The 22,512-nt window shown below is 45.6% G+C and overlaps 1 protein-coding gene across 1 annotated transcript in view; it reads left to right on the forward strand.

Annotated features, from left to right (window-relative positions):
• Positions 1 to 22,512, forward strand: part of LOC119771615 (zinc finger protein GLI2-like) — a 77,959-nt gene that overhangs the window by 29,572 nt on the left and 25,875 nt on the right. Inside the window, exons 3-5 of the mRNA XM_038267708.1 lie at positions 9,305 to 9,410; positions 18,246 to 18,448; positions 21,080 to 21,280. Of these exons, the coding sequence (XP_038123636.1) occupies positions 9,305 to 9,410; positions 18,246 to 18,448; positions 21,080 to 21,280 (510 nt within the window). The remainder of the gene's footprint in view (positions 1 to 9,304; positions 9,411 to 18,245; positions 18,449 to 21,079; positions 21,281 to 22,512) is intronic.

Genomic DNA, 22,512 nt, shown 5'->3' on the forward strand with positions numbered 1-22,512 from the left:
ATCTCAGTGATATTCCGTGTTGGACGTCATTTAGGCTCCCCCCCCTAACCTGCCTCAGTCGTGCTCTTTGACCCCTGATTGTTGTGAACAGCTGTTCTGGTCCGTTCCCGCCGCACGCTTCACCTCCCATTAAAGATCAGCAGTTTGGACTCAGCTCTGTCCCTCCGGAGCAGCTGCTCCTCCTCTTCCTCCTCTTCCTCGCTTTAACCCCGACTGTGATCCTCCTCACCTGCGCTCAGCTTCTATTCTTAGCCTCTGATTTTAGGAGAGAAACTGGGTCTCTGGTTCCCCCCCCGCCCCGGTGTCTGCAGGGCCGAGCTGTCCTCCCAGAAGCCCTCCTAGCAGGGGGGGGGGCTGTAAATGGATGTTAGCCCCAGTAGAGACTCTTTAATTCGCTGCATGTTAATTATGGATCATATCTCCTTCATCAGAGGGAGAATAAAGCTCAGCTTTGAGGTGATCGCTTCATCCGGACAAACCTGGGTGTTAAGCAGAGCTATTAGCAGGCAGGGCGATAAATCAGGGCGATCATCATCCGTCTCTGGACCCTCACCGTCTTTATGGGAGCTAAATTACCCAAACAGCGTGCAGCGAGCCGCAGAGACCGACCTACTGCTGCAGGGAGGCCGTTAGGATAGCAGCTGATAGTTATAAAAAGATACTTTTAAATAGAGACTTCTCTGTTTATTAATGCTGTTTGGAAATGTTTGATCCAAGCCTCCAGCTGAGCTTCTGAAGCCGATATTCAGGAACCTCCCTGCAGGGATCTTCTACAATTTAATTTTCTTTGTTTATGCAGAGCAAATTCACAACACTTGTCATCCGAAGGCTCCTTAGAGACGACGAAGAGATGCTGACGATGAAACGCCACGTTATCCAATAGAATAAGTTTTCCTGATCTATCTCTATAGTTCTGCTGCTATAGGCTTAGACTGCTGGAGGACATAGGGACCCCTTTTTCATCATTCTGCTTCATTCTATCTCTATTCTCCCACTCTGCAGAATCTGTTAGTTCAATCTGCTTCTTTTTCTATGTCTGTTTCTGTCTCCTTGAACCCCAGTGGGCCTCAGCAGATGGCCGCTCACACTGAGCCTGGTTCTGCTGGAGGTTTCTTCCTGTTCAAAGGGAGTTTTTCCTCTCCACTGTCGCTACAAGCATGCTTAGTGTGAGGGATTGCTGAAGAGTCAATGAGTCGATGCAATCAGCTGGTTTTCCTTAGATAGAAAACTTTGAATCAATCTGACTGGATGATCTGGTGAACTGGAAAGTGACCTGAGATGACATGATGGGAATTGGAGCTATAGAAATAAACTGAATAGAATTGAACTGGCCGTGGAACCGATGTTCTGTCAGACCAGCATAGCCGTAGTCAATATCCGTTTATCCCTTTAGTCATGTACCAAAAAAAAACTATTTAGCCCCTTAAGCCCAGAAGGTCTTAGGAGCAATTTCCACCTGAAATTCCTTAAGTGAATAAAAGCAAGTTCAGCTCCCAAACTATAAATTGGAAATACAATTGTTTGTATTTGTGTGACAGAAAGGCATTTAGGAATATTTTCCAGGTGGAACCACTGTTTTAAATGTCACCATGTCTGATTTATAGGTGATTAAACAAAGAGAAAATGAAAAAGATTTAGTAAAATTTTCCAAAATAAGCATCTTGAAAGTCCATTGGAAATTCTGGATGAACCCTCAAACTTTATAGATCCACATCCTGACTATAAGTCAAGCAAAATGGGAGTGGAAGAAGAGAGATAGAATGAAGCAGAATGATGAAAAAGGGGTCCCTATGTCCTCCAGCAGTCTAAGCCTATAGCAGCAGAACTATAGAGATAGATCAGGATAACCTGAGCCACTCTAACTAGAAGCTTTATCAAATAGATCCACATCTTGACTAGAACACAAGCTAATCTGGACTGAATCAGTTGAAACATGTTTGTTTCACAAAGGTTGGTCAAGCAAATTTGCTTATTTCTATTATCTGAGACCTTCTGCATGAGGCAAAGCTTTGCTCCTTAGCTTTAGCCGTTGGTTCATTGAAATTTACCAATAAAATCAGCAAACTGGATAGAAAATAAGAATAACAGAGCAGCTTATGGAAGGCATGCTGGTTCCATCACCTGAAACGGTCGCACAATGACCTCTGACCCCTCCTTGGAAAGGTCTGAGACTCTAGTTTCTAATGATGGCGGCCATTAGGGGGCGGGGCTAAAGATGAATGCTTGCTGTTGCAGAGTCACACATGTCAGGTGGGATTTTAAATCTCATTTTATTTATTTACGCAGCTATAAAACAATTTTCAGATCACCATTTGAAAGGCGTGAGGATGAAACACCATGTGACTGTGCTTTTAGATAAACAATGGTGTCAGTTGGGCCCCGTACCGGGCCCGCCAGGCTCGCTAAAAGGTTCACGCCCATAGAGGTAGTTTGAAATTTACTTTTCATACAAAACTAAACAGATAAACGCAAATCTGACGTCTTGTGAATAAATATTGACTATGAGTATGCTGGTCTGACGGGGTATGCTGGTCTGACGGGGTATGCTGGTCTGATGGGGTATGCTGGTCTGACGGGGTATGCTGGTCTGACGGGGTATGCTGGTCTGATGGGGTATGCTGGTCTGACATGGTCTGGGGCATGAAGCGCCGTCATCCAGATGAACGTGAACTCCGACTCATCGGATGCTGTATTCCACGGATTTAAAGGCCGCTGCTGAAGCGCCACTTTAATGGATTTCCTGCTTCTGTCTGGTATCGTTAGGAACCGTTCCTCTGTGATAAAAAGACTTTGCTGCCCTTTGAGTTCGGGACCAGATCCAAGTTTTCAGGCTGCAGATTCCAGGCCAACATCTCCGAATTCCCGCCTCGCTGCGTGAGTCAGACAGAAAGGATTTGAGGGAACAGCTCTGCTGAGAACAGGCTGTTACAGTTAGCCACGATCTGCTGACATGGAAGGTCACCGCATCTCCCAGGGAATGAAAGGGAGATGGAAAACAAATGCCTGACAGGTTTCAGAATCAGATCAAAGAGCAGGAATCCAGCAGACATGCCAGCCTGTATTTCAGTCTTAAAGATGTAAACACAAACCCTCGCAAAGATTAAAGGATCCGTTTGTTTAAAGTTGGACTCCTGGCAGAAGTTTGGGTCGTCGTTCTGCTTCTCAGAGGAGAAAGTCCGCCCGTCCTGCTGCATAGCAGCAAAAAATGTGATCAACCAAAAACTAATAGATGGCTGGTGCCTCAGGGGGCCCTCAGAGGAGGACGGGGGCCTCAGGGTGCCCACAGAGGGGCGGGCGGGGGCCAGTGATTCAGGTGAACGCGGCTCTGAACTCTCCTGGGCGCTCGCCTTTTGTTCTTCGCGTGGCGCCAGAACAATGGAGCTGTCTCAGTGATGGAATAAGCCTTCCTGGCCGTTTCCAGAACCGGGCCCTCAGAGGGAGGTTGCAGCCGGGATCAGGGGCCGGAGAACTTTATCCAGGTGGGAGGCTGGTTTCTGCCGAGAAACAGGAGGCCAAGCTCCTCCTCTGATCTGTGACTCAGCCTGAAACCAGAAACTCTGTTCTGCTTTCTTTCTTCTTGTTAAATATTTTCACCCTTCATCGTCTGGTTTAGAGGCACAGGGACCATCTGGGGGAAAATCTCTTCTTAGGTTTATCTAAACTTTGTTCATCAGGATTTAACAGAAAGGATGAAGATGGATCATCCTGAGAGGCTGAAGTGAACCGTTAGCACAGAGGAGGGAGTATGATGGTTCCAGTTTGATCAGAAACACGTACTGGTTTCATCTAGAAGGTCAGGGATTCGTCTTAGAGGAGAAATAAAAGCTAAAGATTATCGAAAAACATTTGAATCCAGGAGTCTGACCTGCTTTGAAGAACTTTCAGAAACTGTCCTGAGTCATAGAATAGCAGAAAACTGGACAGACGGTGGTTAAAGGTCTGGATAGACTGTGGTTGGAGGTCTGGATTGATGATGATTAGAGGTCTGGATTGATGATGGTTAGTGGTCTGGATTGACAATGGTTAGAGGTCTGGATTGACAATGGTTAGAGGTCTGGATTGACGATGGTTAGTGGTCTGGATTGACGATGGTTAGAGGTCTGGATTGACAATGGTTAGAGGTCTGGATTGACGATGGTTGGAGGTCTGGATTGACGATGATTAGAGGTCTGGACAGAAGATGTTTAGAGGTCTGGTTTGACGATGGTTAGTGGTCTGGACAGAAGATGTTTAGAGGTCTGGATTGACAATGGTTAGAGGTCTGGATTGATGATGATTAGAGGTCTGGACAGAAGATGGTTAGAGGTCTGGATTGACGATGATTAGAGGTCTGGACAGAAGATGTTTAGAGGTCTGGATTGACGATGGTTGGAGGTCTGGACAGACGATGGTTAGAGGTCTGGATTGACGATGATTAGAGGTCTGGACAGAAGATGTTTAGAGGTCTGGATTGACGATGGTTGGAGGTCTGGACAGAAGATGTTTAGAGGTCTGGATTGACAATGGTTAGAGGTCTGGATTGACAATGATTAGAGGTCTGGACAGAAGATGTTTAGAGGTCTGGATTGACGATGGTTGGAGGTCTGGACAGACGATGGTTGGAGGTCTGGATTGACAATGGTTAGAGGTCTGGATTGACGATGATTAGAGGTCTGGACAGAAGATGTTTAGAGGTCTGGATTGACGATGGTTGGAGGTCTGGACAGACGATGGTTAGAGGTCTGGATTGACGATGATTAGAGGTCTGGACAGAAGATGTTTAGAGGTCTGGACAGAAGATGTTTAGAGGTCTGGATTGACGATGGTTGGAGGTCTGGACAGACGATGGTTAGAGGTCTGGACAGACGATGGTTAGAGGTCTGGATTGACGATGATTAGAGGTCTGGACAGAAGATGTTTAGAGGTCTGGATTGACGATGGTTAGGGGTCTGGACAGACGATGGTTGGAGGTCTGGATTGACGACAGTTAGAGGTCTGGATTGACGATGGTTGGAGGTCTTAATAGATAGTGGTTAATTTTTCGCATAGATTTTATCTTTAGTATCAAATCAATTTAGATTTGGTGTTGATCCGGTTCTGTTTCTCTTGACCATATTTAGCTCCACTTTGCCCCCCCAACTATCATGAATGGGGACTTAACTTGAGCTCATCTGCCAATGCGGCCCTTCATCTCACCATGCATACAGAGGCTGGCTGTGGGTGGGGGTGGGGGTGGACGTCCTAATGTGGAGGAAAGGAGACCTTAGAGGACCTGCGGTTCCTTCAGGTTTCCAGCAAACATCTAGTTTCTGTTTGTTAACTGGAGTTAACCAAACAAGGTGGAACCATTATCATCCATTAAGGCTACCAGTCCGGCTTCATCATCATCATCCTCATCATCATCATCATCATCATGACTCCATAAGGTGCAGTTATGAAGGCAGTGAACTCCATCCAGGTGGATCGGGACGGGAATCATTATCTTACAGTCGTCCACCTCCTGCATCCCTGGTTTGGAGCCATGTTTGTCCATCAGTGTTAAATTAAGCTCAGGTTTCAATTCAGACTGAAGCTAAAGCTAAAACCTGACTATGATTGGACGCTGGCCAGAAAAGCTGGCTGGAAAAGAGGCCCAGGTGCAGTCAGACAGTTCAGTTCAGAATGGTTCTCTAAGTATGCCACCGGGTTCTGGGGTCCACTCTGAGTGGGGCGTGGCCTAAAAAGCCTAAAGTCCAGGAGGCAGTCCAGTTTCCTTCACTGGATAAGAGCAGCACTTGGTTGGGGTACCGTCAGACCTCCTGAACCCATCTCTCAATCTGCAACAGACCTCTGGGTCGGAACATGGATGGACCAGTAAACCAAGCTCCTGTTTATGGCTTTTCACCCCTGGATCTACTGACCCATCCTCCACCGCACCCCCCTTCATTACCAAGACACTTGAACTCCTTGGCTTGAGGCAAAGACTGACCTTTGACCTTGGAGGAACGGTCCGGGTTGTTTAGCTTCAGCTTCAGACCCGTGGCATTTAGACGGCGGAGCTGACGGATGCTTCCTGCTTCTAGTAGAATGGGAGGCAGATCTTTTAGTTCTCAGGCTCCTCTCCTGTGGAACCAACTACCAGTTTTAGTCCGTGAGGCAGACACCCTGTCTACTTTTAAGGCTAGGCTTAAAACTTTCCTTTTTGATAAAGCTTCTAGTTAGAGTGGCTCAGGTTATCCTGATCTATCTCTATAGTTCTGCTGCTATAGGCTTAGACTGCTGGAGGACATAGGGACCCCTTTTTCCTTTTTCTATGTCTGCTTCTGTCTCCTTGAACCCCAGTGGGCCTCAGCAGATGGCCGCTCACACTGAGCCTGGTTCTGCTGGAGGTTCCTTCCTGTTCAAAGGGAGTTTTTCCTCTCCACTGTCGCTACAAGCATGCTTAGTGTGAGGGATTGCTGAAGAGTCAATGAGTCGATGCAATCAGCTGGTTTTCCTTAGATAGAAAACTTTGAATCAATCTGTCTGGATGATCTGGTGAACTGGAAAGTGACCTGAGATGACATGATGTGAATTGGAGCTATAGAAATAAAATGAATAGAATTTAATTGAAAGCTTTATGTCCCAAACCATCAGAACCATTTGGCTCTAACTAAACTGAAAGAAGGAAATATTCCCAGTGACTAAGGGATTAAAGTAAACATTGTGCAAAGCCTGAAATTATGAAATGTTGAAAAGAGAAACCTAGAAATGCTTAAATTTATAGATCCGTTTTTTGGTTCTGTTTGTGGGACGTAGAGAAATGAAGACGAGGGAAGGAGGCGGATGACTTCCTCCGACAGCTGCTCGGCATCAGGCATCGTTTCCCACCTTCATTACGGAACCTCGCATCAATAAACCAGACGACCTCCAGGCTTTTTCCAAGACAAACGGAGCAGCAGAACACCCGAGCTGTTTCCGCGCTCCGCTCCACCAGGACCTTTGAACTTCTCCGTCTAAACCAGGATCCGTCTGAAACCTAAAAACCGGCCAACCGCCGGAGAAACCGTGTGCGTTAGCTAAAAACAGAGCAAAGCTGCATCTTCCAGTGAGACGGGCCGTGATTCATGTCTTCTATCAACCTGACATTACAAACGGACCGCCGGCGGGTCGTCATGAGCGGGAAGAAATCCAGGCGGGTCCCGGCAGACCGACAGGGAAGCAAAGCGAGCTATTCCTGCCGCCGTTCAGGGACCGGCTCTGTCCGTCACGTTGTCAGAGTGTAGAGTGAGAGGAATGACCTGGAATGCTGACTCACTCGGGTCGGAGGCCCCCGGAGCCGCCCGGGAGGCCCCCCCGTTACCCCATCCCCTGGCTGGATGGAGAGCAGATAATGATCCGTGGCCCTGACCCCTCTGCTCCTAAATCTCAGGTCAGCCCGAGAGATTCCCACCAGAGGGAACACGTGCGACAGCGCAGGAATTTTAATTCAGTCCAGGAATCAGCTGGCTCCCCCCCCCCCATCCTGCCTTCCTCTTTGTCTCCAACAAAGACGAGACGCACCAGGTTACAATAAAAAGATCTGAACGCTCTACTGTAGGCCAAAGACGGGGAGAACGACGACGCCCTCATGGAGGCCTTCCAGGTTAAAAAACCTGAGAAAAATGTTAACGAGAAACACAACTCCATAAAGTCAACATTAAAAGCCCAAAGACTTCATTTAATGCGGCGGTTAAAGAGAGACGGGGCATCTTCTGTGGTTCGCCGCTCGCCAAGGCCTAATTAGTTCTGATGTTTTGGGTAAACTTCCCAGATCCCAGAAAAAAGGCGGCAATAAAAGATAAAAACGGCCCATTAAAAGGATGCATGAAGATACGCGGAGCGCTAGTAAAACCTGCTAGCTCAGGAGCATCAAACACCGAAGCTTCACGCCGCAAAGATTGAATAAACTGCAGCTTCCAGAACAAAACTCCTCAAATTATTAAATTAAAACCTTTAGAAAGCTGTTGGCTTTAGATTTTAGCCTCTTGTTTAAACTTCCCCTTTAACAAGCTGATTACTTCCAACGTTTGGTTACCGAGGAAACAGAAAACAACCGGTCAGACCAGCATACACATAGTCAAAAACTGTTTCAAATTTATTTTTCTTACAAAATTAAAGTAATAAACTCCCTCAACGGGCGCCTATCCCTTTAGTCATGTTCAAAAAAATATTTGAATTACCCTAATTTTTGGTGTTTTTTGAAGCGTATGGCGATCTGACATTAAATAGTTTTTTTTGTACGCGAAGAAAGAGATAAACGCAAATCTGACGTCTTGCAAATGCGTATTACCTATGAATACGCTGGTTTGACGGGGTTTTCTATCTAAGGAAAACCAGCTGATTGCATCGACTCATTGACTCTTCAGCAATCCCTCACACTAAGCATGCTTGTAGCGACAGTGGAGAGGAAAAACTCCCTTTGAACAGGAAGAAACCTCCAGCAGAACCAGGCTCAGTGTGAGCGGCCATCTGCTGAGGCCCACTGGGGTTCAAGGAGACAGAAGCAGACATAGAAAAAGGAAAAAAGGGGTCCCTATGTCCTCCAGCAGTCTAAGCCTATAGCAGCAGAACTATAGAGATAGATCGGGATAACCTGAGCCACTCTAACTAGAAGCTTTATCAAAAAGGAAAGTTTTAAGCCTAGCCTTAAAAGTAGACAGGGTGTCTGCCTCACGGACTAAAACTGGTAGTTGGTTCCACAGGAGAGGAGCCTGAGAACTAAAAGATCTGCCTTCCATTCTACTTTTAGAAGTTCTAGGAACCACTAGTAAACCTGCAGATTGAGAGCGAAGTGCTCTGTTAGGAACATGGGAATTGGTGCCTTTGAGATTTGAAAATTGCGATTTGCAAATGCGATTAATGGGCTAACCCTAATAACGATTTCTCATTGCCCCCCCCTGTCTCTGACCTTGTGTGTAAACATCTTGAGTCAGTGAGGAGGTTTCTCAGCGCGGCTGTGCTTCTCCAGAGGAGTTGTTTGGATAGAGGAGCAGAGGAAAGCTTTTCCCGGAGCTGTCAGTCCCGCTTTGAGTCTGGGCTGCGGTCTCCCTTCACACGCTCCATCACCCTGTCTAGTTCAAAGCCCTTCTAGCTGCAGGTCTTTGTCAAAAGCTTGGTTGGAGACCTTTTATGTCCAAGATGTAGGATTTCTTAGCACGACTTTGATTATTTATTTATTCCACTTCTCTTGTGTGATAGTGCCAATACTTTACACGAAAGCGCTCGGCTTGCTCTGAAATTCCCGCTGCTTTATTGTAGCCCCCTTTTTTTTCCTTTGAAATTCCTCTCAGTTCCTCACTTCTGCTCTTCCCGTTTGTCTTTGCAGCCCCCCAGCACCTCTTCCCCACCTTCCACACGCCGATCCCCATCGACATCCGGCACCATGAAGGACGGTACCACTACGAGCCCCACGCTCTGCACGCCATGCACAGGTACGCCAGCCTTTCTACGAGCAGCTTCAGAGGCTGGATCTGATCCGCTCTGAGGTCTTTAAAGCTTTCTGAGTCAAATCTAAACATCACATCTAATTTCTACTGTACAGAACAAAGCTTGTTTTCTCCTCTTAACTCTGGAGCGTTTGTAAGCCGACGCTGATTGGAGTTGAGCGTTTGCCAACTCCAGTATGAAAAGAAGACGACGCACGCTGATTCCAAAGTGAATAAGCAATTCCTCCTCTGCAGCTCCTGTTTCCGATAGGAGCGCTGCTCTTTGGGCTCCATCCGTCAGCGGTTCAAACGCCTCGGAGAACTCTGCAGCTTGGCTGCAGGAATCTGAACCTTAGAGGGAAAACTCCTTGTTATGTGATCAAGGTGCCATGATAGATCTTTTTAACAGTCGTCATGTTTTGGTTCAAGGAGACTTGCCTGAAACTTTTACTGGATTAAAGCGTTTTTATGGGTCCAAACTATGCCGTTTGCTTTGATATTAGAACAAACATGTTCCAATCCTAACAGTAGCAGCCATTTAGAACGGTCATTCCCAGTCAAAAAGCAGCCGAATCCACTCCAACTTCCAGCCACTGGCCTTCTCCTGGGCCTGCATATTTTTTTACTGACTCCACCCTTTCAAAGAATTTCACCAGGGTCTGACCAGGAGATGATGCTTCTCTTTAGAATTAAATGACCAAAAATTATGACAGAAAGGAATATTTTTGTACAAAGATTGATGATTGAAAAGGAATTGTAGGGGACCAGCCAAGGACCAGCCAAGGACCAGTCAAGAACCATCAAAGGACCAGCCAAGAATGAGCCAAGAACCATCAAAGGATCAGCCAAGAATGAGCCAAGAACCATCAAAGGACCAGCCAAGAACCATCAAAGGATCATCCAAGAACCAGCCAAGGACCAGCCAAGGATCAGCCAAGAACCATCAAAGGACCAGCCAAGAACCAGCCAAGAACCATCAAAGGACCAGCCAAGGATCAGCCAAGAACCATCAAAGGATCAGCCAAGAACCAGCCAAGGACCAGCCAAGGATCAGCCAAGAACCATCAAAGGATCAGCCAAGAACCGTCAAAGGACCAGCCAAGGACCAGCCAAGAACCAGCCAAGAACCATCAAAGGACCAGCCAAGGATCAGCCAAGAACCATCAAATGACCAGCCAAGAACCAGCCAAGAACCATCAAAGGACCAGCCAAGAACCAGCCAAGGACCAGCCAAGAACCATCAAAGGATCAGCCAAGAACCATCAAAGGACCAGCCAAGAACCATCAAAGGATCAGCCAAGAACCAGCCAAGGATCAGCCAAGAACCATCAAAGGATCAGCCAAGAACCATCAAAGGACCAGCCAAGGACCAGCCAAGAACCAGCCAAGAACCATCAAAGGACCAGCCAAGGATCAGCCAAGAACCATCAAAGGACCAGCCAAGAACCAGCCAAGAACCATCAAAGGACCAGCCAAGAACCAGCCAAGAACCATCAAAGGACCAGCCAAGGATCAGCCAAGAAACATCAAAGGATCAACCAAGAACCAGCCAAGGACCAGCCAAGGATCAGCCAAGAACCATCAAAGGATCAGCCAAGAACCAGCCAAGGACCAGCCAAGAACCAGCCAAGAACCATCAAAGGACCAGCCAAGGATCAGCCAAGAACCATCAAAGGACCAGCCAAGAACCAGCCAAGAACTATCAAAGGACCAGCCAAGAACCAGCCAAGGACCAGCCAAGAACCATCAAAGGATCAGCCAAGAACCATCAAAGGACCAGCCAAGAACCAGCCAAGGACCAGCCAAGAACCATCAAAGGATCAGCCAAGAACCAGCCAAGGATCAGCCAAGAACCATCAAAGGATCAGCCAAGAACCATCAAAGGACCAGCCAAGGACCAGCCAAGAACCAGCCAAGAACCATCAAAGGACCAGCCAAGGATCAGCCAAGAACCATCAAAGGACCAGCCAAGAACCAGCCAAGAACCATCAAAGGACCAGCCAAGAACCATCAAAGGACCAGCCAAGGATCAGCCAAGAACCATCAAAGGATCAACCAAGAACCAGCCAAGGACCAGCCAAGGATCAGCCAAGAACCATCAAAGGATCAGCCAAGAACCATCAAAGGATCAGCCAAGAACCATCAAAGGATCAACCAAGAACCAGCCAAGGACCAGCCAAGGATCAGCCAAGAACCATCAAAGGATCAGCCAAGAACCATCAAAGGATCAACCAAGAACCATCAAAGGATCAACCAAGAACCAGCCAAGGACCAGCCAAGGATCAGCCAAGAACCATCAAAGGACCAGCCAAGAACCAGCCAAGGAAAGAGGGGAAGTTTTGAATGGCTTCTACTGTATTTGATAAATGGAAATTTTTGGAATTTTACCCACAGAAACCAGGATGTAGGGATAAGGTATGAGTCTCATGGCTCATCTCCTTTGAGAACTGGAAAGGAATCTCTACTTGAGTGTTCATCTGGGTCAGCAGTGGTTCTGGACTGGGAACTCTGCCATTCTGTCCAGTCTCTCGATGATGGTCTGTGATGGGCGAATCCTGACCTCTGACCCTAAGTAAGGTCGAAAGATCCCTCGGCTGTTCCGCGTTCCCTCCATATTGAGAAATCATTCTGTAACCCAGACTGATCAAAGCCAGAGACGTTTCTAATCTGTTTATTAATTTCTCCAGATTAAGTCATGGTGCGTCCCCTTTGAAGTTGGCCTACTTCATGCTGTTAGGCAGGTTCCAGGTGGTGATTCAGAATATATTTTTTTTAGTGCTGTCAATCGATTAAATTTTTTTAATCGCGATTAATCGCATCAATGCCTGAGTTAACTCGCGATTAATCGCATTTTAATCGCAAATTTTTTTTCTGATTGAAAATCATTTAAATACTCTCGATGACATACAAAAAATACATACAGGCTAGGTTTGTGCCAATGTTCTTTTTTTTAAATGAGAACAGGTCACAGATACTGATTTATGCCATAGAACATATGGCAGGAAGATGGGGAGGCATGTAGCAAAAAATAACAAATATGTAGCCAAAAAAAAAGGCCCTGAAAACAGGCTGATGTAAAAGACAGTCTTTACAGTTAATACAGTCTTTTGAACAAAGACAAGCATTTTACCCTACTGCTATAAAATGTAGTACAGTTAACATTAGATGTTAATTAACCAAGATAATAATGAACAATTTTCAATCAATACATCAAAATCAATAGACCGACATCACTAGATGGAGGTAGTCTATGAAAGTTACTTTTCAGCCTCTTAACAAAAATGAGAACACACACACACACACACACACCCACCCACACACAGACACACCCACCCACACACACACACGATACCGACCTGTGACAGCAAGAGTGCCGTAGCAGATTCCATTTAACCTCAGTAATCTGTTTTCTCAGCGTATTTCAGGTTGCTACTAGTTACCAGACACTCAACTTGTTTGTTGGTGGTGGGGCTTAAAGAAAAGGCACTAGCGTCACCCAGTGTATGAGCGTCTTTTTCCCTTGAGGAGCTCCGCTCTAGAAGCCTATGAGAAATGCATACACTGGGGTAAAATAGCCCCGCCTTCCCGCAGGCTGCAGCGGGATGTACTTGGAAAATTTTACCATAAAACCACATAGCGTTAATCTCACGTTAAAAAAATTATCGCCGTTAAAATGGCCTCGCGTTAACGCGATAATAACGCGATAATTTTGACAGCACTAATTTTTTTCTAAATTGTTCTGGAGTTGCAGTCTCAGTGGTTGTTAGAGGCCTGTTAAGCACTGGTTAAACTGGTTCCAGTCTCAGCGAAGTCTTGAGACTGGAAATCGTGCTTCAAAGCCAAAGCTAGAGCTTCTCTAAATGCTACATGTGTGTATTTGCTCAGATCGTGCACCTTTAAAGGTCAAAGCTACAGTACGGCCCACCTGTTCTCCCTCTACTGGTGTCCAGCCAGCTGTCTTGTCCGTGTGGTCGGGGAATTTAGTTTCTCTTATTTCATACATTAATTTATTCTATTTCCTCACTATAAAAGTTTTCAATCTGCCTGTTTCACCTGCAAGGCTAAACAATGCCTGCCTGAGGGAGTTTGTAGACCAGTTATAGCTTCTTCCATAACAAACCAGATTCTTTCTCAGGTTTATTCATAAAATGTTACTGTTTAACCAAAGTGTCTGTAATTAGTTTTGACTCTGACTACTTTCCATTATTGTAAGTAAGGAGGAACGAACGCTGCTCAGGCAGAACAGGGCTGATTACCGTGCAATAAGTGCCGTATGATGAACCGTTCTCAAAGATGAAATAAGTGCTGACTGAGTGAAATTCATTGATCTCCATTTATTTAACCGGAGCAAATAGCCGAATACTTTTTTCCCATGACATCCGTTTATGCTAATGCTAACCAAAGCAAACGTATCTATTTAGAGGAACCTCTGAGTTTCTTTGCTAGTTCCCATTGGTTTTCCTAGATGGCAGGAGTGAGTCGTTGCTATATTTGGGCAAAAATGGCCGCTCACAGACAAAAATGATTATTTGTTCACTGATTAACGATAATTTCATGAATTAGTTTTAGGTCTAAATAATGATCCATTGATTATTCCTCGCTGACCGGACATTTCCTATCGGAGGAACATAAACCAGAGAAGAAGAACTCCAGCCTGCTCTTCCTTTAACGTCGATGTTGGCATCATAACCAGAAGTTAATAGCTTTTGATTTTAGACCCGTCAAAAGTTAGTAAACAATTATAAATGAAACCTTTTAATGAAAAAACTAAAGTTATGACCTTTAAATTTATAGCTTGAAATGAAATTATCTCCCCTATTTTATCTCCTTTTATAAATTGTACATTTTTAACGTCAGTTGAAACCTTAAATTATGTTTGTTTGTTTCTTTTAACGATCCGGTTCCCAGAAACGGCTCATATTTTACTGATGGGGCCTAATTGCTCCCTTCTCTGTGAAAGAATTTATTTGCTCATGTTTCCATATAAAAATTCTGTCATAAACGAAGATGAAACGCGTTATTGAACGAATCTGCAGCAGCGTTTTGCTTTTATTATGAACTTTCTGGTTAATGGAGTCCAGCCTGGAAGGTTGCAGCTGTTAATTACTGGGAATAACAGGTGTTTTTGCTCCCATATCAAAGACGGTGGGATGTTTGTTTGGTATCAATCTGCAGCTCGCTCCATTAGCAGCGATCGACAGCTCCAGGTCCATCACCGATGACACGAGCCTGCCCGCCTCTTTTCTGTTCATTAACAGGCTGTTTGTGGAGCTAATCTGCGCTGTGCAGGCCTGCTGCCCCGGGGTGACGCCGTAATTAAACTCCCAGGGGTCAGAGGTCATGACTGCTGCTGCAGCGGCGGTTCAAACGTGGACATTTTTTCCCACTCATGGCTTCAGCTCCTGCTGAACCAAACTTACTTTATCACAGAGGAAAAAACTGGCGCCGCGACGAGAAGTCAATAGAATCCTGCGAGTGGTGCTCTTACATTTAAATTCACAGATTTGATGGTGATGCATACTTCGCGCCTGGCGGCAGCAGGGCTATTCATCACCGCGGCTGAGGGAGATGAGGGGCGGGGAGGGGGGGCTGTCCGTGGACTTGGCCACCTTGATTAATGTGATTTGATCTTGACAGTGGACCCCTAATTCATCAAGACCTTGATCTGGCTGTCGCTCGCCCCTGCCTGCGCCAAATTCACCTAATTACAGGAACATTGCGCAGCAAATTAAGTGCGCTGTCATTTGTCGCCCTGCGCGGCACTTTATTATCCACCGGTGGCGGCGTGTCAGAGGTCCCCTCCTTGATTGTCTAACATGACATCCAGGCACCGTCCCCTTTATCATTGTTTGCATATACTGTAATGAGAGGGCTGCTTGTTTTGTCAGGCCTGTCATAAAAGCAGCCGAAGGGACGCCTCGTCGTTCTCCTGACGGCGAGCAGAGGGAGGGAAACCTTCTCCTCTTCCTTTATGAGGGTGTTTCAGTGGGTTATGGTTAAAAGTTAGTCAAGAGGGACGTTTGCTCATAACCTCATTTAGAGGTTGGTTTTTAGGCTGGATTCAGTCCAAAAACCGGTTTGGTTGGTCTGATTTTGTCCAAATTTAGTCCAATAATAGACGTTGAAAAGACGTTACAAACCTCGCTTTTAACTTCTTTTTAATGACCTGAAAATTACTTTAACTATTCAACCAAACTTAGACGTCGGTTGGATCAACTAATTTTGGTTCGGTAGGTTGGATGTAAACTCGTCTTTAAGCAGAACCAGAGACGATGTTGATGAAAATGACCGAAACCAAAGGAAAAACTCTTACAGACTTCGGCTTCCTGGAAGGTTTTACTCTCGGTTGTTGTTGCCGGTTTGAGCCTCTAGAGGTCACTGCAGCTGTCCCTTTATGAACAGGTCAGCCGCTTGGGTACGATGATGGCCGCTTGTTAGTCATCATCATCATTCGTCTCCACCACCCAGCAGATGATCCAGACTTTTTTCCGTACGGTTCCGTGACGGCGGACGAAGTGCGACCAGAAGAGGCCGGACCTTATCGGTTTAAGCTGCTCAGAACTCCCTCCTCATCGGCTTCTCCTTTCTACTCCGGCCTCTCCGACAGAACAGCTCTTCATTCTAGTTTCTTTCTTTCTTATATAAACTCGATTGCTCATCATATTGTCCATTAAATGCAGTAAGAAAACCAGCAAACCTTCTTCAATGGACAGGATGTGTCCGCAGATAAAGGCCTAACGGGATTTGTACCAAAGGTACAAATTGAATGGAAATGAACGGATCCATGAGTAGAAACTGTTTACCGCTCTGCCAATGCATCAGACCTCTTTGTCCTCTCCCTGTTGGACAGTCCAGATCCTTCCCTACAGCAGGCAGCTCATAACGGGACTGGATGATGCTCAGCAGCAGAGAACCTTTATTCGGACATCTAACCTCCTGCTGGCTCAGGTAGATGTTTGATATCAGACTCTGGGTTAGAATTCTAGAAAGGCTCGTTTAATTTATCGAATCTTTGGCGTCTCGTTTCCCGACGGCTGTTAAAATAAAAGTCATTTTAAGGTGGAGCTCTGATTCCATCCTTTTAAAGGGTGCGTTTGATTAATCGACCAGGGACGGCTGAGGAGCACATGATTGGTTCACAGAAACATCTTTGCTTTATTTAGCATCATTACCATCAAACCTACATCTTCAGGTCATTAGGAACAAAACAAAAACCTACAAAACTTGGTTTTATTACAAAATAAAAGCACATTCTGTCAAAACATTGCTTGTTTTTTTAGTTGGAAGAATTTTAATTCATAAATCGAGGAAATAGAGAAGATAAGAAGGAATCTGTTTTTAGTTATTAGAGAGGAGTTCACCTTTTCTGTCAGGTGCTTGGCCACGCCCCTTTCTAGAGCTTTAATTCTGACAAACTGCAGGTTTTACAAAGTTTAACTTGAGAAACTCTGTTTGCATCCGCAGCTCTGAAATGTTTTCCTTTATTGTGCATTTGGTTGCATCCGTATGAACAGAAGATTCATGGGACAGCATTCCCGCTGCTGGACTGAGTGGACATGATTTGCAGCTCAGCGTTGTTTGTTTGTATCTGGGTCAGACGGCGTTCGGAGAGATCCGCTTCACGCGGCAGGCCTGGACGCCTACGGTGGGAGTTCCTTCAGCAGCGAGCTGGATGCGTGATTTATCTAAATCACAGAGCCCCCCCTCCCCGACTCCCCCAGCCCGACACCAGAGACGGGAAGAGATGGGAGTCACTGTCACGCTGTAATTCATCTCCGGTGTCAGCCAGACGCAGCACGCTCACAAATATATACAGAAATACTCACCCTGAGAGAAGCGGACCATCAAGTTCAGGATGCTGGAAAAGAAAAACGCTGATGCTTCCAATAAGAGCAGAAGATCCCGTCCTATTCCTCTTCTGGTGGAGAGGAACCGCCGGGACTCTGCCGCCGGGGTCTGAAAGCTTCTCATTAGCTGAGCTGATGGCCTGTTAGTGGCTGCTGCAGCCATTAGGAGGCCATCATGCCTCACTTACCTCATTAAACCTCCATCATGACGCTTCTAGGCTCCAACTTCCAACAAGGAGGTTCAGTTTGTTGCTGAAGCCATCGGGGTTGTCGGTTCTGGTTCCTGACGAAGTGAAAACAGTTCTGGACTCTGATGAAGACGTCTGTTAACGACCGAAACTCTGACGACATCTGCTGTAAACATGCTGTTTTAATAAGAGATAACAAGACGCCATCTCTAAAGTCGCTTTGACTCCTTTCTGCAAACTTAAAGACAAAGATGTGAGATAAAAATTTTAACTTGAAGGGTTTCACTGATTCCAATCATGAAGCAAAAAGACTAAAAGCCCTCAGCGACAGCCAGTGACTCCTGGTTCCCACCCAGAGACACCTGAAGGCTGTTACACGCTGAGAACATGAATTATTCCTGCAGATCTGGATGCAGATCTGCTGCCCGGACAGACAAACAGACAAACGTTGCCTCATCATCTCAGCTGAACACGCTTTCAGGATAACAGAGGCCTTCTTGGCTTCAGATGGTTGAGGAAGTGCATTTTTTATCTGAGGTGAGGTAAGAGAGCCGTAATCTGAACTCAGCTGCATCATCCAGCATCTATTAGAACATTTATAACAGAGTCTTCAACACAGAGAGACATTTCTAGAATCCAACCAATGAAAGCATCCCTCCAGGACGCGTTCCGATCCAGTCAGCTGGTTTATAGTGGACGTCCTGTAGGTGGCGCTTCTGATCGAAGGTCTGAAGGTTGCAGACGTTCATCTTGACCCCAGAGGAACCGTTGGTCTCTGTAGCTAAAGTCCAGTTTTTGTTTTCCAGCCCTGCAGGACTGACGGGCAGCCCCGTCATCTCAGACATCTCTCTGATTCGCCTGTCGCCCGCTGCCATGACGACCGGCGAGTCTCCGTTCAGCCAGCCCCACCCGTACGTCACGCCCCACATGGAGCACTACCTGCGCTCCGTCCACGGCAGCCCCACCCTGTCCATGATCTCCGCGGCCCGCGGACTCAGCCCAGCGGACCGTAAGTTCCCCAGTAATACCAGCATTAACCAGTTTAACCAGCAGAAACATCTGACCAGGCCAGTAAGGTGGTATTAATCAGCATCTCTACATACATATCTAAATATGAACATTTCTAAGGAAGCGAGATTTAAGGATTTTACTCAATAGAGAAGTTTTAAAAACATCAAACCAACGCTGCCATATTTATACATTTAATTCAAGGCATTAAAGGTTTATAACTTTAGAGAATATAGATTGTAGAGATCTGAACAGTTTCAGAATTATTCAGACCGTTTCAGATGGTTTCACACTGTTTTGAAATGTTTCGAGCTGTTTCACACCGTTTTGGACCAGTTTAGACTTGTTGGACCATTTTAAATCGCACCAGACCGTTACACACAGTTACTGAACGTTTCAAACCGTTTCAGATCGTTTTAGACTGTTTCACAATGTTTCAAACCTTATTGTACTGGTTGAAACTGTTTTGGATAGATTCAGACAGTCTCACACCATTTGAGATTGTTTAACACCGCTTTGGACTGGTATAGACTAGTTCTGACCATTTTGGAAAGTTTCAGACCGTTTCAGAATATTTCAGACAGCTTTGGAATGTTTCAGACCGTTTCACATGTTTTCAACTAATTTCACACTATTTCAAACCATATTGGACCAGTTTAGACTTGTCTGGACCATTTGGAATCATTTCAGATAGTTTCACACAGTTACGGAATGTTTCGAACTGTTTTAGACCATTTTGGAATGTTTCAGACCGTTTCACAGCGTTTCAAACTGTTTTGGACCGGTTTAGATTTGTTTGGACCTTTTCAGATAGTTTCACACTGTTTCAGACCGTTTCAAACCGCATTGGACTGGTTTGATGTTTTTGAACCGTTTTAGATAGTTTCACACTGTTTCAGATCGTTTCACACCGTTTTGGAATGTTACAGACTTTTTGGAATGTTTCAAGCCGTTTCAAACTGTTTAAAATTGTTTTGGACCAGTTTAGACTTATTCGGACCATTTTGAATCATTTCAGAGCGTTTCACACAGTTTCGGAACGTTTCAAACCGTTTCAGATTGTTTCAGAACATTTCAGACCGTTTCAAACCGCATTGGACTGGTTTGATGTGTTTGGACCGTTTTAGATAGTTTCAGACCGCTTCAGACCATTTCACACAGTTACATAATGTTTCAAACCATTTCTGATCGTTTTAGACAATTTCACATCGTTATGGGAAGTCTCTGACCCTTTCACACCATTTCACACCGTTTTGGACTGATTTGGAAAGTTTCAGACAGCTTTGGAATGTTTCACACCGTTTTAGATGCTTTCAAACCGTTTCGGACCGCTTCAGACTTGTTCTGACCATTTTGAATCGTTTCCGACTCTTTCACACAGTGATGAACGTTTCAAACCTTTTCAGATTGTTTCAGGCCATTTCACATTGTTTTCGACCAGTTGAGACTCGTTTGGACCGTTTTGGATTGTTTCAAACCACTTCAGACCATTTCACATCAATTTGGAACTTTTCAGACCATTTCAGATTGTTTCACACCGTCTTGGACCAGTTTAGACTTGTTCAGAACATTTAGAATCGTTTCAGACTGTTTCACACAGTAACGGAACGTTTCAAACCTTTTCAGATAATTTCAGGCGATTGTTTCAGACCGTTTCAAAGCGTTCCAACCTGTTTTTGACCGATTTAGACTTGATTGGACCATTTTGGATCGTTTCAAACTGCTTCAGATCATTTTAAATAATTTCGGAACTTTTCAGACCGTTTCACAGCGTTTTAAACCGTTTGACTGGTTTAGACTTGTTTGGACCATTTCAGATCGTTTCACATTATTTTAGAACTTTTAGGACCGTTTCAGTACGTTTCACACCTTTTCGGACCGGTTTAGACTGGTTCAGATTGTTTTGGAAAGTTTGAGACCGTTTCAAACCGTTTTGGACCGGTTTAGACTGGTTCAGATTGTTTTGGAATGTTTCAGACCGTTTCAAACCGTTTTCGACTGGTTTAGACTTGTTTGGACCATTTCAGATCGTTTCACATTATTTTAGAACTTTTAGGACCGTTTCAGTACGTTTCACACCTTTTCGGACCGGTTTAGACTGGTTCAGATTGTTTTGGAAAGTTTGAGACCGTTTCAAACCGTTTTGGACCGGTTTAGACTGGTTCAGATTGTTTTGGAATGTTTCAGACCGTTTCAAACCGTTTTCGACTGGTTTAGACTTGTTTGGACCATTTCAGATCGTTTCACATTATTTTAGAACTTTTAGGACCGTTTCAGTACGTTTCACACCTTTTCGGACCGGTTTAGACTGGTTCAGATTGTTTTGGAAAGTTTGAGACCGTTTCAAACCGTTTTGGACCGGTTTAGACTGGTTCAGATTGTTTTGGAATGTTTCAGACCGTTTCAAACCGTTTTCGACTGGTTTAGACTTGTTTGGACCATTTCAGATCGTTTCACATTATTTTAGAACTTTTAGGACCGTTTCAGTACGTTTCACACCTTTTCGGACCGGTTTAGACTGGTTCAGATTGTTTCGGAATGTTTCAGTCTCGTTAACTTTCCTCAAATAATTTTTTCTTTATAACTTCTAGTGTTTCCTTCCTCACCATCCTTTCCTCGTCTCCTCTCACAGTGGCTCATGAGCATCTGAAGGAGAGGGGTCTCTTTGGTCTTCCTCCTCCGCCCCCCCCTCCTCCTCCTCCTCCAGGGGCCGGGGCAGCAGAGTACTACCATCTGATGGCGAGCCACCGGAGCCCCTACAGCGAGCTCCTGATGCAGGGGGCGGGGGCCCCGCCGGGGGCCCACCTCTCCGACTACATCTCTCCCATTGACGGTGAGTCACGGAGCCTGCAGAGTTCATCCAGGGTTCGGTTTGTAGAACAAAGACGCCATGAATCAACGTCCCTCAGAGGGAGAGAAGCAGCATGTTTACATTTCTTCTAGCTGACTACTTCACCCAGCGGGTATGGAGCAGTCCATCTCCTCAGTCCCGCCTCCAGACGCCTTCCATAAACACAGGGGACTTATGGTGACACCTCCAGCGCGGGGCCCAGCAGGTATACTCCATCTACTGATGGCGGCTTTGATCCGACGCTTCGCTCGGCTCCTTAAAAGGGCGTAGATGTCTGAGAGGGGGGGGCTGATGGTGGCAGGAGCTCCAGCTGATGAACCGCAGACCGTTTCCTCCAGGTGACCCTCAGGTCTCCAGCAAAGGCCCGTTTCCAGATGCCTTGTTGCAGCTGGTAAAGCTGTGAATGAGTTGGCCAGCAGAGGGAACACAGCCAGCCAGACTCTGTAAAGCTGTCAGAGTCCAGGCCGCTGGCGCTGCAGCCAAAACAAACCCGGGAAGGCGGGGGTCTGGGAAGTTCTCCATAAGGAGCTGCTGTAGAGATGAATGACGGGATAAAGCTCCGGGCCCTGGGAGCCGAGGAACACTTTTATTTCCTTTAGATAAACCTTTTTTTTAATCAGCTTTGGAAATCCTTCTCTTCTGTTCAGGCCTGCATCAGGTCCATCATCCCGGAACAGCTTCGTTCGTCTGATCGTCATTCCTTCATTTTTAATCTAGATATTTCAGATCAAACTCGTTTTAAAATAAAACAAGATAATAGATGAAGGAGGAAGAGGTTGGTGGTTCCCCCCATGGAGGCACCAACTTCTACCAAACATCAGGAGATCCCAGCTTTAGCCCTGCTTCGGTCACCCTAGTGTGTTTGACTATTAAAACTTTGACTAGGCCACTTCCAAACTTTCATTTTGTACCAGTTTAGACTGGTTCAGATCGTTTTGGAATGTTTTAGACCGTTGCAAACCGTTTTGGACCGGTTTAGACTGGTTCAGATCGTTTCGGGATGTTTTAGACCGTTGCAAACCGCTTTGGACCGGTTTAGACTTCTTCGGACTGTTTCAGATTGTTTCAGACCATTTCACATCATTTTGGAACGTTTAAGACCTTTTCCCACGGTTTTGGACCGGTTTAGACTGGTTCAGATCGTTTCGGGATGTTTTAGACCGTTGCAAACCGTTTTGGACCGGTTTAGACTGGTTCAGATCGTTTCGGGATGT

This window comes from Cyprinodon tularosa, unplaced genomic scaffold, assembly GCF_016077235.1.
Source record: "Cyprinodon tularosa strain WSP-4 unplaced genomic scaffold, ASM1607723v1 ctg681, whole genome shotgun sequence".
In the NCBI taxonomy this organism is placed as follows: domain Eukaryota; kingdom Metazoa; phylum Chordata; class Actinopteri; order Cyprinodontiformes; family Cyprinodontidae; genus Cyprinodon; species Cyprinodon tularosa.